This window comes from Lithobates pipiens, unplaced genomic scaffold (assembly GCF_037356315.1).
Source record: "Lithobates pipiens isolate NorthernLeopardFrog02 unplaced genomic scaffold, aLitPip1_a1.2 Scaffold_23, whole genome shotgun sequence".
In the NCBI taxonomy this organism is placed as follows: Eukaryota; Metazoa; Chordata; class Amphibia; order Anura; family Ranidae; genus Lithobates; species Lithobates pipiens.
Genome location: NW_027507785.1, coordinates 191,867,166 through 191,886,959, shown reverse-complemented (window position 1 = coordinate 191,886,959; position 19,794 = coordinate 191,867,166). Strand labels below are relative to the sequence as shown.

Below are 19,794 nucleotides of genomic sequence, written 5' to 3'. Positions count from 1 at the left end.
CCCAAGGCAGCTGGCCATCCTGGGAAGAATCAACTCATTTGGGCCATCTCCCAACAATTCTGGTGGCCTAGTCTACGGGCTGGTGTTACTGCCTTCGTAGCTGCCTGTCCCGCGTGTGCTCAGAGTAAGACTCCACGACACCTTCCAGTGGGCCTCCTACAACCCATACCCAATGGAGAGAGGCCCTGGACTCACCTGTCTATGGATTTTATTGTGGAATTGCCCAACTCCCAAGGCAACACTGTTATCCTTATGGTGGTTGACCGGTTCTCAAAGATGTGTCATTATATTCCACTTAAGAAGCTACCCAACTCTAAGGAACTGGCTTCTATTTTTGCTCGGGAGATCTTTCGCTTACATGGGCTACCCAAGGTGATTGTCTCGGATAGGGGCAGTCAGTTTGTCTCCCGGTTCTGGCGAGCCTTTTGTGCACAGTTGGGAATCCAGCTTGCGTTCTCTTCTGCGTATCACCCGCAGTCTAATGGGGTTACAGAACGAGCCAATCAGTTCTTGGAGCAATTCCTACGTTGCTATATTTCTCACAATCATAACAACTGGTCTGACTTATTACCTTGGGCAGAGTTTGCTCACAACAGTGCCTTGAATTCTGCCTCCCGATTGTCTCCATTTATGGCAAATCATGGTTTGCAACCTTCTATGTTGCCTGACTCATTTGTTCCGCAGAGTATTCCTGCGTTAGAGGAGCATCTCCGTGGTCTTCGTTCCACTTGGGTACAAGTCCAGGAGGCTTTGCATCATGCTAATGATAGGTACAGACTCCATGCTGACCGCAGACGCCTGCCTGCGCTTTCCTACCAGGTTGGGGACAGGGTCTGGCTGTCATCTCGCAACCTCCCGCTTCGTGTTCCCTCACTGAAGTTTGCACCTCGGTTTATTGGGCCTTTCCGTATCCTTCGCAGGATTAACCCAGTGGCTTACGCGTTGGACCTTCCTCCTAGTATGCGCATCTCAAATGTGTTTCATGACTCCTTATTGAAACCGTTGGTTTGTAACCAATTTACCACCTCAGTGCCATGTCCTCACCCTATTCAGGTTGAGAACCATGAGGAGTATGAGGTACAATCCATTGTTGACTCCCGTAGGTTCTGTGGGCACATACAGTACCTGGTGCATTGGAAGGGGTATGGTCTGGAGGAATGCTCCCGGGTTTCATCCTCTGACGTACATGCCCCTGTCCTCCTCTGCGAGTTCCATAGATGGTTTCCCCTCAAGCCCAGTGGCCCTCCGAGGGAGAGGGGTCATTGTGGAGGGGGTACTGTCAGGGCTGGCTTAGCCCTTCCTTCTCCGAGCTGGCCACTCAGCTGTCAGCTAATTGCCTGCTCTCTTCTCTCTCCACAGTTACCAGCTGTTCCCGATGATGCTCATCTGACCTGCCTACTTAAAGCCTTCCAGCTCACTTCACCTATGCCTTCGCGTTGGTCACATCACATGCAACCATCTCCTGCGGTTTGTTTCAAGACTGGATTGCTGACATCCCTCCTGGCTCCTTATCCTGCTTGCAGTTGCTCTACTTGGATCCCTGACTTCAGGCCTGGCTGATTACCTGATCTGGTTATTGAACTTTGGACTGGCTGACTACCGGAGCTGGTTACTGGACTCTGGCTATGCTTGACTACGCTTTTTCTATTGACCTTTTTATTTTTATTAATAAACAAGTGTGATTTAATTGTACTTCTGTCTCAGTCTGATTCATGGTTTCTGACAAATTGTCACTCTATTTTTGTTTATAGCGCTAAAAATAAAAACCACAGAGGTAATCAAATACCACCAAAAGAAAGCTCTATTTGTGAGAAAAAAAGGACGCCAATTTTGTTTGGGAGCCACGTCGCACGACCGCACAATTGTCAGTTAAAGCGACACAGTGCCGAATCGCAAAAAGGGGCCTGGTCCTTTGACTGCAAATTGGTCCAGAGCTTAAGTGGTTAAATAGCCTTGCAGGAGGTAAATGTCTTTTTTGCATGTGTGCACTGTAATATTTTGTTCTGTTGTATCGTCTTATGGCTGCACCATCTTTAGTGCATCTTTTAGGGTGTGAATCTCAAATATCTTGTTTGTTTTTAAATTTGGTGTTATCGTTCTCACTCTCTCATACTGGTCACTGGAAGTTCAACATGGCACATGATGGCAAAGAAGATGGTCTAGGCTATAAGAAGATTGCCAAGACCCTGAAACTGAGCTGCAGCATGGTGGCCAAGACTATACAGCGGTTTAACAGGACAAGTTCCACTCAGAACAGACCTCGCCATGGTGGACCAAAGAAGCTGAGTGCACATGCTCAGTGTCATATCCCAAGGTTGTCTTTGAGAGGTTGAAGGGGTGGGGGGGGGTCAGCCTGTCAGTGCTCAGACCATATGCCTCACACTGCATCAAGTTGGTCTGCATGGCTGTTGTCCCAGAAGGAAGCCTCTTCTAAAGATGATGCACAAGAAAGCCTGCAAACAGTTTTCTGAAACCTAATTGGTTCAGATGGTGTCAAGTGTGTAGTGCGGCAACCAGGTGAGGAGAACAAAGACAAGTGTGTCTTGACGACAGTCAAGCATGGTGGTGAGAGTGCCATGGTCTGGAGCTGCATGAGTGCTGCCGGCACTGAGGAGCTACAGTTCATCGAAAAAGTAGAACATGCGGAATTGTTTCTGCACTGGAACGCTGTAAAACACATAAAAATGAACTGGGATGCATGGGTACGGACCAAAAACACAGTGAAACTCACTGTTTACTTAAGATGAAGAAAAATGAGGGGGGGGGGATGAACTGAACCAAAAATGCACTGGAATGCATCTAAACGCGCATGCAGAAAAGCATCTGGAAAGCATCCGGACTGCGTTTCTTTGGTGTGAACTGGTCCTTAAAGTTATCCCTGTGACTGTACATCCCACCAATTACTTTTACACGTGGCTGTGAGGTTGCTCCTTTGCTCTTCAGGTTGGCCAAGTCAAGGAAACATCCATTCACTGATTTCCAGCGTGAATGAACCCAGAAGTGTTCACCTCTAAGGTGTACCAGCAAACTGTCAAACAATCTACTAGCAGCAAAGTAAAGAAGGTAAATATGTGTAAAACATTAAAATGTAAAAAAATAAAAAACATCACTCCCCTTGTGTGCACACACCCATAGACAGTGAGGATAAGAGTACATGTATAAATGTCTATTACATATTATGCTGCGTACACACGACGGACTTTCCGGCAGACTAGGTCCGACAGTCTTCCCAACTGACTTTTCAGTGGATTTCCGACAGAGTTCCAAATGAACAGACTTGCGACACACGACACACGAACGGACTAAGTCCGTTTGAAAGTCCGTTCATTTTGAACATGATGACATAAGACTGGACTAAAAAAGGAAGTTCAATAGCCAGTAGCCAATAGTTTCCCTTGCGTTGTATTTGATCCTTTGGACCAGCATACAGATGAATGGTTTTCCGGATAGGAATTGAGTCCGTCGGACAGATTTGAAACATGTTCTATTTCTAGGTCCTTCAGAATTTTTATAACAAAAAATGATCTGATTAGCCCACACACAATCGAATTGTCGGATGGACCGATTCCGTTGGACCTAGTCTGCTGCAAAGTCCGGTCGTGTGTACGCGGCATGAGACATTCATGCTCATGATAGATTTTTTTTTAAGAATTGTCATTTCTTTTGAACTCTGAATTGATGGGCTATAACCTCTCGATCCACCAATGTGCATGAGAGCAGCAGCTCTCCCGAGTCTCTCTCTCCTGCTTGGCTCACACAGCAGTGGAAGCCATTGGCTCCTGTTGCTGTCAATCACAGCCAATGAAAAGAGAGTGGGGGAAATTGACACACAGCGCTGCACAGGAGTGAGCCTGCTCGAGTGCCCCCATAGCAAGAGGCTTGCTATTGGGGGCACTCGGCAGAGGGGAGGAGCCAGGATCGCCCAAAAACAAGAGGATCTGGGCTGCTCTGTGCAAAAGCATTGCACAGAGCAGGTAAGTATAATGCCTAGTATCTACAAAAAAAAAAAATATTCCCTTGTTTTGGCCCTTACAGAGTAGACTTATGTATTAATTTAATGACTAAACTATCTAGAATCCCTGCAGTCAGGATAAATAGGAGGGAACAAAATAGGGACAATATTTGGAATTGGGTTAAATATACTAAATACATTATACATTAAACAAAGTAGAGATGCATTTTTGTTTATTTTTTCCATTTTATAAAAAAATATATAGTCAAAAACAAATCATTTTTGTAGGCAAGGCAGTGGAAAATGTACTGTTCTGTGAACTATTGCTTACCAAAACTTCAGCATTTACATATAAAATTTTTGGTCTGCATGTTATGTACAGTACCTGCACCTATCTTAGAAGAAAACAAAGAAACTTTCAATAAATAGTGGAATCACCTCACCTCTACAGACTGGCTCCTTTTCCCATTCTCCATCTCTACATGTAATGAACTCTTTTCCTTCAAGCTTATAATAATTTGCACACTTATATGTTACAGAAGAGCCTGATCGATAGCTATTTTGTTTTATTTCTGTGATGTCTCCAAATTGCACTACTGGTGGTTCACCACAGGCCTGTCCAATTTCTGCAAAAAGAAAAAAAATGTTAAAAAAAAACCTTAAGCAACATAACCACATATTTTTAAAATTTTTTTTTTTTTTTTACCATGTTACTATTATTGTTACAATGTTGTATTTTAAAATATATATTTAACCACTTCAGACCCAGAAGAATTTACCCCCTTCCTGACCAGAGCACTTTTTGCGGTTCGGCACTGCATCATTTTAACTGATAATTGCGCGGTTGTGCGACACGACTTCCAAACAAAGTTGACGTCCTTTTTTTCCCACAAATAGAGCTTTCTTTTGGTGATATTTTATCACCTCTGTGTTTTTTATTTTTTGCACTATAAACAAAAAAGAGCGACAATTTTGAAAAAAACAATTTTTTTTTACTTTTTGCTATAATAAATATCCCCCCAAAATATATAAAAAAAACAATTTTTTTCCTCAGTTTAGGCTGATACATATTCTTCTACATATTTTTTGGTAAAAAAAAAAAAATCGCAATAAGCAATTATTGATTGGTTTGCGCAAAAGTTATAGCATTTACAAAATAGGGGATCGTTTTATGGCATTTTTATTAATATTTTTTTTTTTAAATGGTGGCGATCAGCGATTTTTATTGTAACTGTGACATTATGGCGGACACATCGGACATTTTTGACACCATTGTCATTTATACAGCAATCAGTGCTATACCAATGCACTGTAAATTACACTGGCGGTGATGGGGTTAACCACTAGGTGGCAGAATAGGGGTTAAGTGTGTTCTGGTACGTGTTTATAACTGTGGGGGGCGTGGCTGTATTGTGACACATCACTGATCTCTGCTCCGATCACAGCGAGCAGAGATCAGTGACATTGTCACTAGGCAGAAAGGGGAGATGCTTGTTTACATTAGCATCTCCCCATTCTTCCTCTCCTTGAGGCGATCGTGGGTATCCCCAGAGCGATCGAGTCCGGGGGACCCACTACCCGACTCACGGAGGTCAATGTACAGGTACAAGATTCTGCCTGTACGAGCCCTTCTGCCAACGTATATTGGCGGTCAGCAAGCGGTTAAAGTCCAAAAAATTTTGGGTTTTCACCTTTTCACATTAAATAGAAGCCTTTTGTAATGTCTTTCAAGCCATCAAGTCATCCCAATGTGCTCACCTCTGCTCAAAATTAAACAAAATGCTTTCCGATTCCATCACTTCCTATAGATCATGTGACATTCCAGTAAGCGTCATATCCCTTCAAGCATTTCCTTGCTGTATTACAGAATAGGGAGTGTTTACCTGTCTGGACCACACCTCCCTCATTACTCTACTACCTCTTTTTTTATTTGCACCAACTTTCCCACTTCTTCCTTTAAGGATTGTACAATCTACTTTAGATCTACCATCTACTATGTAGTGCAAGGGCCTGTCTGATCTGATACAAATCGAATACATTTGTACAGAGATTGTGCAATCAGATTGCATAGTATAACCATCTATATACAAGTACATAAGATGATGTGAACAGAGACACTCAGCTGTCAGGCTCCATTTACATATCTTGAGTTCCCACGTGAATTTTTTTTGGAAGGGCAATTTCCTGTCGGGCATAGGGCAGCCCATACACTTGAATGTGTACGACAAACTCCAGAGCTCCAGAGCAGAGCATGGTGGATATCCTGCCACATAGATAATGATGGTTTGGGTGCACAGATGTAGGCAGAATTCAGTCCCTGAAACAATTTCTTAAAGTAAAAAGAATGCCCGTGGAACTTTTAAAGAGCCACCCAATAAAATGAAACAATTATTTAAAAATGTTACATCTTTTTATTTACGTTCCACATTAAAATTTAAGAAGCAGAATAAAAACTATATTTAACCAAGCATTAAAAAGTATACAATGGTGTATGTTGCCATATAACGCCATGTCATTTTCACAACAGCAAAGACATACAAAGATGACCAGGCACTGGTATAAATCTTGTGTTTTGTGAAACAATGTTCACATCTTCAGGAAATGACAACATCTAAGTTGATAAAGACATTTGTAGAGAAACCCCGTCATTAAAAACATATAAAATTGTTTATATGAAAAATGCCCAAACAGTGAACACAAATAGCTGTACAAAGTATCAGATCCGGTGCATTGAAAAAGTATTCTATCATGATCACTTAGTGCCCCTGTTCCTCATTCCAGCACCCAGGTGTTGGCTGTTGCTTTTTCCTTCTCTGTGTTCACCTGCAAGATGACTGATCTGATCAGTCACCAGATATAAGCAAATCCAACCCTCTGTCTCTTGCATTGTTCTTGATCAAGCCTCCCATGTGTCTGCCTTGCCTTTTGTGTGACATAGATTGGATATTGGATTATTCCCTGAACTGTCTTAGACCCACGCTATCTGTCTGCTAAACTGCAAGTAGTTTGCCCTGTTCGTGTCTGCTCTGGTGTGGTGGTCAGGCACTATAGCATTGTGTATAAATCCTGGTGGCAACCAAGTACCAGTAGGCCTGACTGCCTTAAGGGAAAGGGGGCTACTATAGGTGAAGCACACAGTAGCTATAGTGTCTGACCACCTGTATTGAGGTAGACGTGACATTTGTGACATTATCACAAGCCTTTAACAAAAAATTTCTGTCAAGATTGACACTGCACAGGCCCATTTATTTGCTGAAAAAATCAGCAAACTGACATGTCAAGTCCAGGAACTGTCTGTGCTTGTAAACACACCTCCAGCAGTAACACAGGAGCCATAGCCCAAAGTTAACCCACCTGACTGTTTTTCTGGTAACCCCCATGTGTTTTCTAACTTGAAAATAGTTGAATGCTATACTTTAAGCTCAGACTCCTCAGCTTCTGAAGCACAGTGGGTCAGCCTGATTATTACATGGTTTCAGGGGGATCCCCAGTCTTGGGCTTTTAGTCTCTCCACAGATGACCCAGCCTGAGGGTCAGTTAAATCATTTTTTAAGGCCCTGGGTTTACGCTGATGATCCTGAATGTGCCTAATCAGCAGAAGTTAATCTTAGGTAATTACGTCAGGGTAAACACACCGCGGAGCAATACTGTTCTGATTTCCACCACTAGGCACCTGACTCGGAGTGGAATGACCTTGATCTAAGAAGCCAATTCAGGTTAGGCTTATCTGATTCCATCAAGGACTCCATCAGTTCACTACTCTGAACCAAAGTCATTGAATGAAGTCATGCAAGTAGCCAGTGGCGGAATTATAGGGGTCACTGAGATCGCCATGATGACCGGGCCCTTTGCTGCAGGGGGACCTTGAGGGCCCCCTGTACTCTTCAATAGGAGGAATGGCAGGGTCAGCTGAGACAAGCTCCCCGATCGTCAGCAGATTCCGAACTGTAATCAGCACTGTGCAGGGAGCTTGTCACATTAACCTAAAGTGAAAGCACAGTGTGTGTGTGTGTGTGTGTATGTATGTGAGTGTGCATGTATGCATATGTGTGAATGTGCAGGTGCTTATCAGTGGTGGTTTGTACAAAAGGGCTCACAGGTGCCGCCCCCCCCCTCTCTCCAGCCACCCCCTCTATGACCAATGAATAGATTCATGCATAGCATGAATCTATCTATGACCACCGCTGACACCCCCATAGTTAGGTGTCCAGCCCCTTTTCGGGCGCCTGAATTACAGCGGCGGGGGTTGTTTTTGAAGCACCTGATTAGAGCCATAGGCTTCAAAATAGATGACCTGAGAGCGCCATACTTGATTGACGCTCACAGTCCACCCATGTGTGTTAGAAAAGCGAATTACTATTCACTTTCCTAACACTGAACTGCCTCTCCACCAATCGTGTGTGCGGGTCTGTTATCCATCACCTGATTGGCTGACTGGACACCTATCAGGAGCAGAGGTGGTGGAAGACTTGGGGTGGATCAATTGGACTGCAATTCAAATCGTCAAACAGTCACTCACTTGAATGCCTCCAGGGATGCCTTTCCTCATGGGGAGAGAGAGACCCTCCCCTTCACTCGATTGGTCTCAGCTGGTCAGCTGACTTCCTACATTCTCTCTCTCTCTCTCTCTCTCTCTCTCTCTGGATAGGCGGGGCAGGATGGGGCGGTCCAGACAGTCTCTCTGAGTCTCAGCCTCTTCTCAGCTCAGCAGGTGAAAGCCCCCCTCCCCGCGGCAGAACGAACGGCTAGGCAGAATGGCCAAGGCAGACCTCCCAAGCGGTAGATGTAATTGCGGTAATGCCGCCCAGGTAATGGGAACTGAGTTACCATGAGGGGAAGAGTAATCAGTTAGATTACTCGTTACTCTCTAAAGTAACTGCGTTAAGTAACTCAGTTTATTTTAACTGAGTTACTTACATCACTGTTCATAGGAGCATAACATTGCCAGAGTGGAAAGGTTTAAAGGATTTGCCTTCTATGCTTTGCCTTCTATGCTATTTAAACCTTGGCTGGGTGACAAGCCATTGGCCATACCTGATCTCATCTAAGGGATCAAAACAGCTGGTAAGCGACAGTAGTGTTGGTGGTGAAGGATCCTTTCTCTCCCCATTGTGACACTTTTTCATCGGTGTGAAAAATCAGTGGAGATCATATGGAAAATTGCTTCTTTTTGGACATGGACTAATTAATTCCTTGAACTTCGGGATAATATTTTGATTTTAGTGGTGCATGCGGTTTTAACAAAATCACAGTCGCATGTAATTTTATATTATTTGTATTTCACTCATATTATGTGTTTAACAGTTAAACACTGACTTTTTTTTATATTATGCTATATGTACTTGATATAATATACAGTAGTTGGTCACTATAGCGGAGCTTTTCTGGAAAATTCCTTAAAAATTACCCCCATATGCCAGAGCTGCTGCAGAAAGTGCGGGCCGTCTGTGCGCATTTCGGCAGTCTCACCCTGCTGCTGCTCGCCTGTCAGCGCTGCAGCGTAACTTTGGCCTTCCCACTCACCACCTCATATGTGATGTGCCTACAAGGTAGAACTCCACCTTGCATATGCTGGCCAGACTGTGCGAGCAGCAGCAGGCGATGGTGGAATTTCAGCTGCAGCACACATGCGTGAGTAGCTTTGTGGAACAGCACCACTTCATCAACATGGAGACAAGATGCTTTGGGAAAGGGGTGAGGGTATTTGGCCTGGTATTGGCTAGGGGGGACCCTACGAAGTTCTTTTTAATAGTTTTCTATTGCCAGGCAATTTCCGGCATTCTTTATCTTTACATTCATCTGTCAGTGGGGAAGCCCGCTGACAGATGAGTAATGCTTGTTAAGGATGCGAGAGGCTGGCTTCCCGGCCTGCTGCTTAACCAGCTATTTCTTCACACAGAATTTGAATCGGTTGACCTTTTTTTTTTTTTTTGACCGATCTGAGTTCTAATCTTTCTAAAAAGTTGTAATTCATTAGAAGACAAATAAACAAAATGAATTTTAACCACTTGCCGCCCACCCTATAACAAAATGACGGTGGCAAAGTGGTTTCATAATCCTGATCGGACGTCATATGACGTGATCAGGATTATGTGGCGCGCATCGCGGCGATCGTTGTTGCGGGGTGTCAGTCTGACACCCTGCAACTACGATCTCGGTAAAGAGTCTCCGACGGAGACTCTTTACCACGTGATCAGCCATGTCCAATCACGGCTGATCACAGTGTAAATAGGAAGAGCCGGTGATTGGCTTTTCCTCACTCGCGAGTAGAGGAGAGCCGATCGGCTGCTCCTCTGACAGGGGGGGGTCTGTGCTGATCGATTATCAGCACAGCCCCCCCAAGGATGCCCACACTGGACCACCAGGGAAGCCACCAGACCACCAGGGATGCCGAGCACCAGGTATGCCACCCTAGACCACCAGGGATGCCAGTCAGTGCCACAATGGATGCCAATCAGTGCCCACAATGGGCATCACTGATTGGCATGCATTAGTTTGGCACAGATTGGCATCTATTAGTACACTATATTATTATAATACAATGCCGCCTATCAGTGCCCATCCATGCCACCTATCAGTGCCACCTACCCATGCCCAACTGTGCCGCCTATCCATGTCAATCTGTCCCAGCTATCAGTGCCAATTTGTGCCGCCTATCAGTGCTCATCAATGCCACTTCATTGGTGCCACCTTATTGGTGCCCATCAGTGCCGCCTTATCATTGCCCATCAGTGTAACCCCATCAGTGCCCATCAGTGAAGGAGAAAACTTACTTATTTTCCAAGATTTGAAACAAAAAAATTTTTTTTTTCAAAATTTCGGTATTTTTTTTATTTGTTTAGCAAAAAATAAAAACCCGCAGAGGTGATCAAATACCACCAAAAGAAAGCTCTATTTGTGGGAAAAAAATGATACAAATTTAATTTGGGTACAGTGTAGCATGACCGCACAATTGTCATTCAAAGTGCGACAGTGCTGAAAGCTCAATATTGGTCTGGGCAGGAAGGTGTTTAAGCGCCCAGTATTGAAGTGGTTAATGGATTTCAATCCCCCAAAAATATATAGAGAGAAAAAAAATTCCCCTCAGTTTAGGCCAATATGTATTCTTCTACATATTTTTGGTAAATAAAATCGCAATAAGCATATATGAATTGGTTTGCGCAAAAGTTATAACGTCTATAAAACAGGGGATAGTTTTATGGAATTTTTATTATTATTATTATTATTATTATTTTCTTTTTAACTAGTAATGGTGGAGAGCTGAGATTTTTATCAAGACTGCGACATTATGGCAGACACATTGTACAATTTTGACACATTTTTAGGATCATTGGCATTTATACAGTGATCAGTGCTGTAAAAATGCATTTCTAACTGTAAAAATGTCACTGGCAGGGAAAGGGTTAACATTAGGGGGCAATCAAGAGGTTAATTTTGTTCCCTAGTATGTGTGTTCTAACTGAAAAGGGGTGGGCACTGTGCATCGGCTCAGGTGGCGAGCAGGGGGCATGCGTGCGCCCCTAGTGCCCACAGGTCAAAGTGATGTTACATGGCGTTGCTTCACCCAGCTGAGCCATTCTGTCGCAGTACAACTGCGGTGGCTGGTCGGCAAGTGGTTAATAAACATATTGCACATAACAGCAGGAGACCCTAGCATCAGGTTTTTTTTGAAGCTGATTATAATCTTCTGCTTAGAGTGGGGGGGGGGGGGGGAGGCTGAAGCAATCAATGCTGGTTTGGGCACAGCGGCCCCAAATCTATATCCAGGTCCTAGGTTCTCAGAGTGTGTATTTTTGAGGAGTCATGGAATCAAATCTGAAGCAAAACCACTCCAAAGTTCCCCCAGGCACACACCTCCCAAAGAATAGAGCCCTCTAAAAAGCCAGGGCCCACAGTCAGTAAGCAAGAGGCTACTCTGCAGTCCCCTCCAAAAGCCCCCGTCCCGGTTGGGTCTGTCACACTCCCCAAGGATTAAACACTTGTAAAGGGAAGCTGACCCTGCAGCTTTTCTTATCAGGACACTGAAAGTACACCCTCCCATTCAGACTCTTTCAGATTCAGCTATTACTTAAAAAAAAAAGGTAGGACCAGGGGTGGACCGACAACTCATGGGGCTTCCTTTGTCCCCACACTCAAGCTACACCTGCACAGGGAGACACAGGGGAGGAAGAGCACACAGGCGGTGTGTGTGTGTGTGTGTGGGTGTGGTGGAAGAAAGCCCCCAAGGGGACACTGTGGGGGGGAGAACACACACACACACACACTGGGGAGGGAGAGCACAATGGGGGACATTGTGGGAAGGAGAGCACCAACAGGGGGACACTGGAGGGAGAATACGCACACACAGGGGGACACTGGAGGGAGGACACACACATAGGGGGACACTGGAGGCAGAGCACACACACACACAAGGGGACATTGGGGAGAGAGAGCACACAGGGGGACATTGGGGAGAGAGAGCACAATGGGGGACATTGTGGGAAGGAGAATACACACACACACACACACACAGGGGGACACTGGAGGGAGAACACACACACACACACACACGGGGACACTGGAAGGAGAACACACACACGGGACATTGGGGAGGGAGAGCACAATGGGAGACGCTGGAGGGAGAACACACACAGAGGGGGGCCCTGGAAGGAGAACATACACACGACACTAGAGGGAAAAAACACACACACACGACACTGGAGGGAAAACACACGCACACACACAGGGGACACTGGAGGGAAAACACACACACAGGGGACACTGGAGGGAAAACACACACACACACGGGACACTGGAGGGAAAACACACACACACACGGGACACTGGAGGGAAAACACACACACACACGGGACACTGGAGGGAAAACACACACACGGGACACTGGAGGGAAAACACACACACACACGGGACACTGGAGGGAAAACACACACACACAGGGGACACTGGAGGGAAAACACACACACACAGGGGACACTGGAGGGAAAACACACACACAGGGGACACTGGAGGGAAAACACACACACACAGGGGACACTGGAGGGAAAACACACACACACAGGGGACACTGGAGGGAAAACACACACACACACACACACACGGGACACTGGAGGGAAAACACACACACACACAGGGGACACTGGAGGGAAAACACACACACACACAGGGGACACTGGAGGGAAAACACACACACACGGGACACTGGAGGGAAAACACACACAGGGGACACTGGAGGGAAAACACACACACACACACACACACACACACACACACATGGGACACTGGAGGGAAAACACACACACGGGACACTGGAGGGAAAACACACACACACGGGACACTGGAGGGAAAACACACACACACACAGGGGACACTGGAGGGAAAACACACACACGGGACACTGGAGGGAAAACACATACACGGGACACTGGAGGGAAAACACACACACACACAGGGGACACTGGAGGGAAAACACACACACACAGGGGACACTGGAGGGAAAACACACACACACAGGGGACACTGGAGGGAAAACACACACGGGACACTGGAGGGAAAACACACACACACGGGACACTGGAGGGAAAACACACACACACAGGGGACACTGGAGGGAAAACACACACACACAGGGGACACTGGAGGGAAAACACACACACACAGGGGACACTGGAGGGAAAACACACACACAGGGGACACTGGAGGGAAAACACACACACACACACACACACAGGGGACACTGGAGGGAAAACACACACACAGGGGACACTGGAGGGAAAACACACACACACAGGGGACACTGGAGGGAAAACACACACACACACACGGGACACTGGAGGGAAAACACACACAGGGGACACTGGAGGGAAAACACACACACACGGGACACTGGAGGGAAAATACACACACGGGACACTGGAGGGAAAACACACACACACGGGACACTGGAGGGAAAACACACACACACACAGGGGACACTGGAGGGAAAACACACACACGGGACACTGGAGGGAGAAAAACACACACAGTTGGACTATGGAGGGAGACCACACACACACACACGCACACACACACACACACACACACACACACACAGGGGACACTGGAGGGAGAACACACACACTCTGTTGTGGAAAATTTTAGATTTACACACACACACACACACACACACGGGACATTGGGGAGGGAGAGCATAATGGGAGACGCTGGAGGGAGAACACACATAGAGGGGGACTCTGGAAGGAGAACACACACACGACACTGGAGGGAAAACACACACACACGACACTGGAGGGAAAACACACACACACACAACACTGGAGGGAAAACACACACACACACGACACTGGAGGGAAAACACACGCACACACACAGGGGACACTGGAGGGAAAACACACACGCACAGGGGACACTGGAGGGAAAACACACACGCACAGGGGACACTGGAGGGAAAACACATGCACAGGGGACACTGGAGGGAAAACACACACACACACGGGACACTGGAGGGAAAACACACACACACGGGACACTGGAGGGAAAACACACACACACAGGGGACACTGGAGGGAAAACACACACACACATAGGGGACACTAGAGGGAAAACACACACAGGGGACACTGGAGGGAAAACACACACACAGGGGACACTGGAGGGAAAACACACACACACACACAGGGGACACTGGAGGGAAAACACACACACACACGGGACACTGGAGGTAAAACACACACACACATGGGACACTGGAGGGAAAACACACACACACGGGACACTGGAGGGAAAACACACACACACACACAGGGGACACTGGAGGGAGAACACACACACACACTCTGTTGTGGAAAATTTTAGATGTATTTATTATATGTATTGTCATAAGAGTCCTCCTGTGTTCATTCTCCCCCAGCCCGCTCTAAAAGAGCTGACTGGGGCAGACTGATGCTGGTTGAGATCCGTTAGGTAGTGGATAATATCTTGGGCTTGGAAAAAAAGGTGTTTGCGGAGTGGGGGTATGTCCGCCAGCAGAAGGGCCCCTGTACATTGTACAGACGATCGTCTGGGGACATATGCTTGCTCTGCGGGCATTGGTTGTGTGCGGATGTGTGCACATTGTCTCTGCTGTGTCTGATCATCACATGGAGATAGGCAGTGCACATCTGTAGATAGCTTTCCATTCACAAGAGATGTAGAATTATCCAAGTATACATTGTTCTCTGGAACAATGTATATATTAAGGATTTCTATCAACGGAATTATAGTCATCGTTCATTGGTTTTGTATGGTTTCCATCATTGAAAGCATTTAGTCAGTCTGTGTCACAGACTATTTGAATGTATACATGTCTGTGATTGGTACCTTGTATTGTATTGTATTGTATTGTCCTTATATGGGCATTCACATCTTGTTACTGCTGTGAGGTCACACCCTTTGTGGGAGGTGTTCAGCTGTTGGAGGCAAACCCTCCAGGGCGTGGCTTCCAGTGGGAAAGGGAAATAAAAAGCTTTGGTCAAGGTGAGTGCATGCTTGCCTTGCTGACGATTTTGGAGAATGAAAGACTGCTGGTGATGTCTCTTTACTGGGGAATCAGAGGGGCCTGGCTGAGGAGCAGCCAGGCTGAAATGAGGATGTAGGTTGCATTGGGGATGTCTGGTTATTGGGATGAATGGGTTGGAGAAGGTAAGCCTAATGCCGCGTACACACGAGCGGACTTTTCAACATCCAAAGTCCGAAGGACTGAGTCCGTCAGACTATCCGATCGTGTGTGGGCTGCAACGGACTTTTGACTCACCAAAGTCCGAAGGACTTTAGAATATGGAACATGCTTCAAATTTTTCCGAAGGAACTCCGCCGGACCCGGTCCCCTTCGAAAAATCCGCTCGTGTGTATGCTACTCCGACGGACTAAAACCGACGCTAGGGCAGCTATTGGCTACTGGCTATGAACTTCCTTATTCGAGTCGGGTCGTACGTCATCACGTTCGAATCCGTCGGAGTTTAGTGTGATCGTGTGTGGCCAAGTCCGTTCGGCCGAAAAGTCTGTCAGAACTCCGTCGGAATTCCAGCAGAACTCCGACGGAACTCCTTTGGAAGTCTGTCGGACATAAGTCCTCTCGTGTGTACGGGGCTTTAAGCATTATATCATTAAGATGGAAATGGGTGCTTATTGGAAGCACAGCAGTAGATGGGGTTGTGTGGATAGCATATAGACAAATTTCTACGACAACACACACACACACACGGGACACTGGAGGGAGAACACACACACACACGGGGACAATGGAGAGAGAGCACACACACAGGGGGACAATGGAGGGAGAGCACACACACAGGGGGACAATGGAGAGAGAGCACACACACAGGGGGACAATGGAGGGAGAGCACACACACAGGGGACACTGGAGGGAGAACACACACACAGGGGGACAATGGAGGGAGAGCACACACACGCAGGGTGACACTGGAGGGAGAACACACACGCAGGGTGACACTGGAGGGAGAACACACATGCAGGGTGACACTGGAGGGAGAACACACATACACAGAGGGAGACACTGGAGGGAGAGCACACAGAGGGGGACACTGGAGGGAGAGCACACACACACAGAGGGGGACATTGGAGAGAGAACACAAACACACAGGGGGACACTGGAGGGAGAACACACACAGGGGGACACTGGAGGGAGAGCACACACACACACTGGAGGGAGAACACACACACACGGAACACTGGAGAGAGAACACAAACGCACACAGGGGGACACTGGAGGGAGAACACACACACGGGAACACTGGAGGGAGAGCACACACACACAGGGGACACTGGAGGGAGAACACACACAGGGGAACACTGGAGGGAGAACACACACACACAGGGGAACACTGGAGGGAGAGCACACACACAGGGGACACTGGAGGGAGGACACACACACACGGGACACTGGAGGGAGCACACACACAGGGGGACACTGGAGGGAGGACACATACACAGGGGACACTAGAGGGAGGACACACACACACAGGGGACACTGGAGGGAGGACACACACACACAGGGGACACTGGAAAAAGCACAAACACATACACAGGGGGGACACTGGAGGGAGCACACACACAGGGGGACACTGGAGAGAGCACACACACAGGGGGACACTGGAGGGAGCACACACACACACACGGGGACACTGGAGGGAGAACACACACACACACACAGGGGGACACTGGAGGGAGAACACACACACAGGGGACACTGGAGGGAGAACACACACAGGGGGACACTGGAGGGAGAACACACACACACAGGGGGACACTGGAGGGAGAACACACACACACAGGGGGACACTGGAGGGAGAACACACACAGGGGGACACTGGAGGGAGAACACACACACACAGGGGACACTGGAGGGAGGACACACACACACAGGGGACACTGGAGGGAGAACACACACACAGGGGAAACTGGAGGGAGAACACACAGAGGGGACACTGGAGGGAGAACACACAGAGGGGACACTGGAGGGAGAACACAGAGGGGACACTGGAGGGAGAACACACAGAGGGGACACTGGAGGGAGAACACACAGAGGGGACACTGGAGGGAGAACACACAGAGGGGACACTGGAGGGAGAACACACACAGGGGACACTGGAGGGAGGACACACACACAGGGGACACTGGAGGGAGGACACACACACAGGGGACACTGGAGGGAGGACACACACAGGGGACACTGGAGGGAGAAACACACACATACACAGGGGGATACTGGAGGGAGAACACACATGGGGGACACTGGAGGGAGAACACACGGGGACACTGGAGGGAGATCACACACGGGAACACTGGAGGGGGGAGCACAATGGGGGATGCTGTGGGGGGAGAGAACAAACAGGGTGACACTGGAGGGAGAACACACACGCAGGGGGACACTGGAGGGAGAGCGCACACACACAGGGGACACTGGAGGGAGGACTCACACACACACACACAGGGGACACTGGAGGGAGGACACACACACACAGGGGGACACTGGAGGGAGCACACACACAGGGGGACACTGGAGGGGGGAGAGCACACACAGGGGGACACTGGAGGGAGGACACACACACACAGGGGACACTGGAGGGAGGACACACACACACACACACACAGGGGACACTGGAGGGAGGACACACACACAGAGTGGGACACTGGAGGGAGAGCACACACACAGAGTGGGACACTGGAGGGAGAGCACACACACACACAGAGGGGGACACTGGAGGGAGAGCACACACACAGAAGGGGACACTGGAGAGAGATCACACACACAGAGGGGGGCACTGGAGAGAGAACACAAACACACACACGGGGACACTGGAGGGAGAGCACACACACAGCGGGGGACACTGGAGGGAGAGCACACACACACAGAGGGGGACACTGGAGGGAGAGCACACACACACAGGGGGACACTGGAGGGAGAACACACACACGGGACACTGGAGAGAGAACACAAACGCACACAGGGGGACACTGGAGGGAGAACACACACACACACAGGGGAACACTGGAGGGAGAGCACACACACACACAGGGGACACTGGAGGGAGAACACACACAGGGGAACACTGGAGGGAGAACACACACACACAGGGGAACACTGGAGGGAGAGCACACACAGGGGAACACTGGAGGGAGAGCACACACACAGGGGACACTGGAGGGAGGACACACACAGGGGACACTGGAGGGAGGACACACACAGGGGACACTGGAGGGAGGACACACACACACACACACACACGGGACACTGGAGGGAGCACACACACAGGGGGACACTGGGGAGAGCACACACACAGGGGGACACTGGAGGGAGGACACACACACAGGGGACACTAGAGGGAGGACACACACACAGGGGACACTGGAGGGAGGACACACACACACACAGAGGGGACACTGGAAAAAGCACAAACACATTCACAGGGGGGACACTGGAGGGAGCACACACACAGGGGGACACTGGAGAGAGCACACACACAGGGGGACACTGGAGGGAGCACACACACACACACAGGGGGACACTGGAGGGAGAACGCGCGCACACACACGGGGGGACACTGGAGGGAGAACGCGCGCACACACACAGGGGGACACTGGAGGGAGAACGTGCACACACAGGGGGACACTGGAGGGAGAACGCGCACACACAGGGGGACACTGGAGGGAGAACGCGCACACACAGGGGGACACTGGAGGGAGAACACACACACACAGGGGGACACTGGAGGGAGAACACACACACAGGGGGACACTGGAGGGAGAACACACACAGGGGGACACTGGAGGGAGAACACACACAGGGGGACACTGGAGGGAGAACACACACACACACAGGGGGACACTGGAGGGAGGACACACACACACAGGGGACACTGGAGGGAGAACACACACACACACAGGGGACACTGGAGGGAGGACACACACACACAGGGGACACTGGAGGGAGGACACACACACACAGGGGACACTGGAGGGAGAACACACACACAGGGGGACAATGGAGGGAGAGCACACACACACAGGGGGCTGTTATATCCTCTGTGTTGTGAGAGACACAAGACTCTGGTCTGGAACAATGGAAGTTTATTTCCAGTACTCAGTGTACACTGCAACATGCATCTCAGGACAGTACATCTTATTAGGCTGCTTACATGTGTCCAAGATGGCTACTATACCCCTTGACCCTTGGCATCACTCCTGGGTGGAGCCAGCCTTAAAGTGGCAGTACATGTGGAACCCTTCAGGTATAACACCTTCCATCCATCCCTAAAAAAACAAAACAAAAAAAACAAAAAAAAAAC

The 19,794-nt window shown here is 48.4% G+C and overlaps 1 protein-coding gene across 2 annotated transcripts in view; it reads right to left on the bottom strand.

Moving 5' to 3' along the window:
* Nucleotides 1-19,794, bottom strand: part of LOC143928077 (complement factor H-related protein 1-like) — a 603,696-nt gene that overhangs the window by 228,193 nt on the left and 355,709 nt on the right. For both annotated transcript variants that reach the window (XM_077452692.1, XM_077452693.1), the window contains exon 6: nt 4,396-4,578. In XM_077452692.1, coding sequence (XP_077308818.1) covers nt 4,396-4,578 — 183 coding nt within the window. The remainder of the gene's footprint in view (nt 1-4,395; nt 4,579-19,794) is intronic.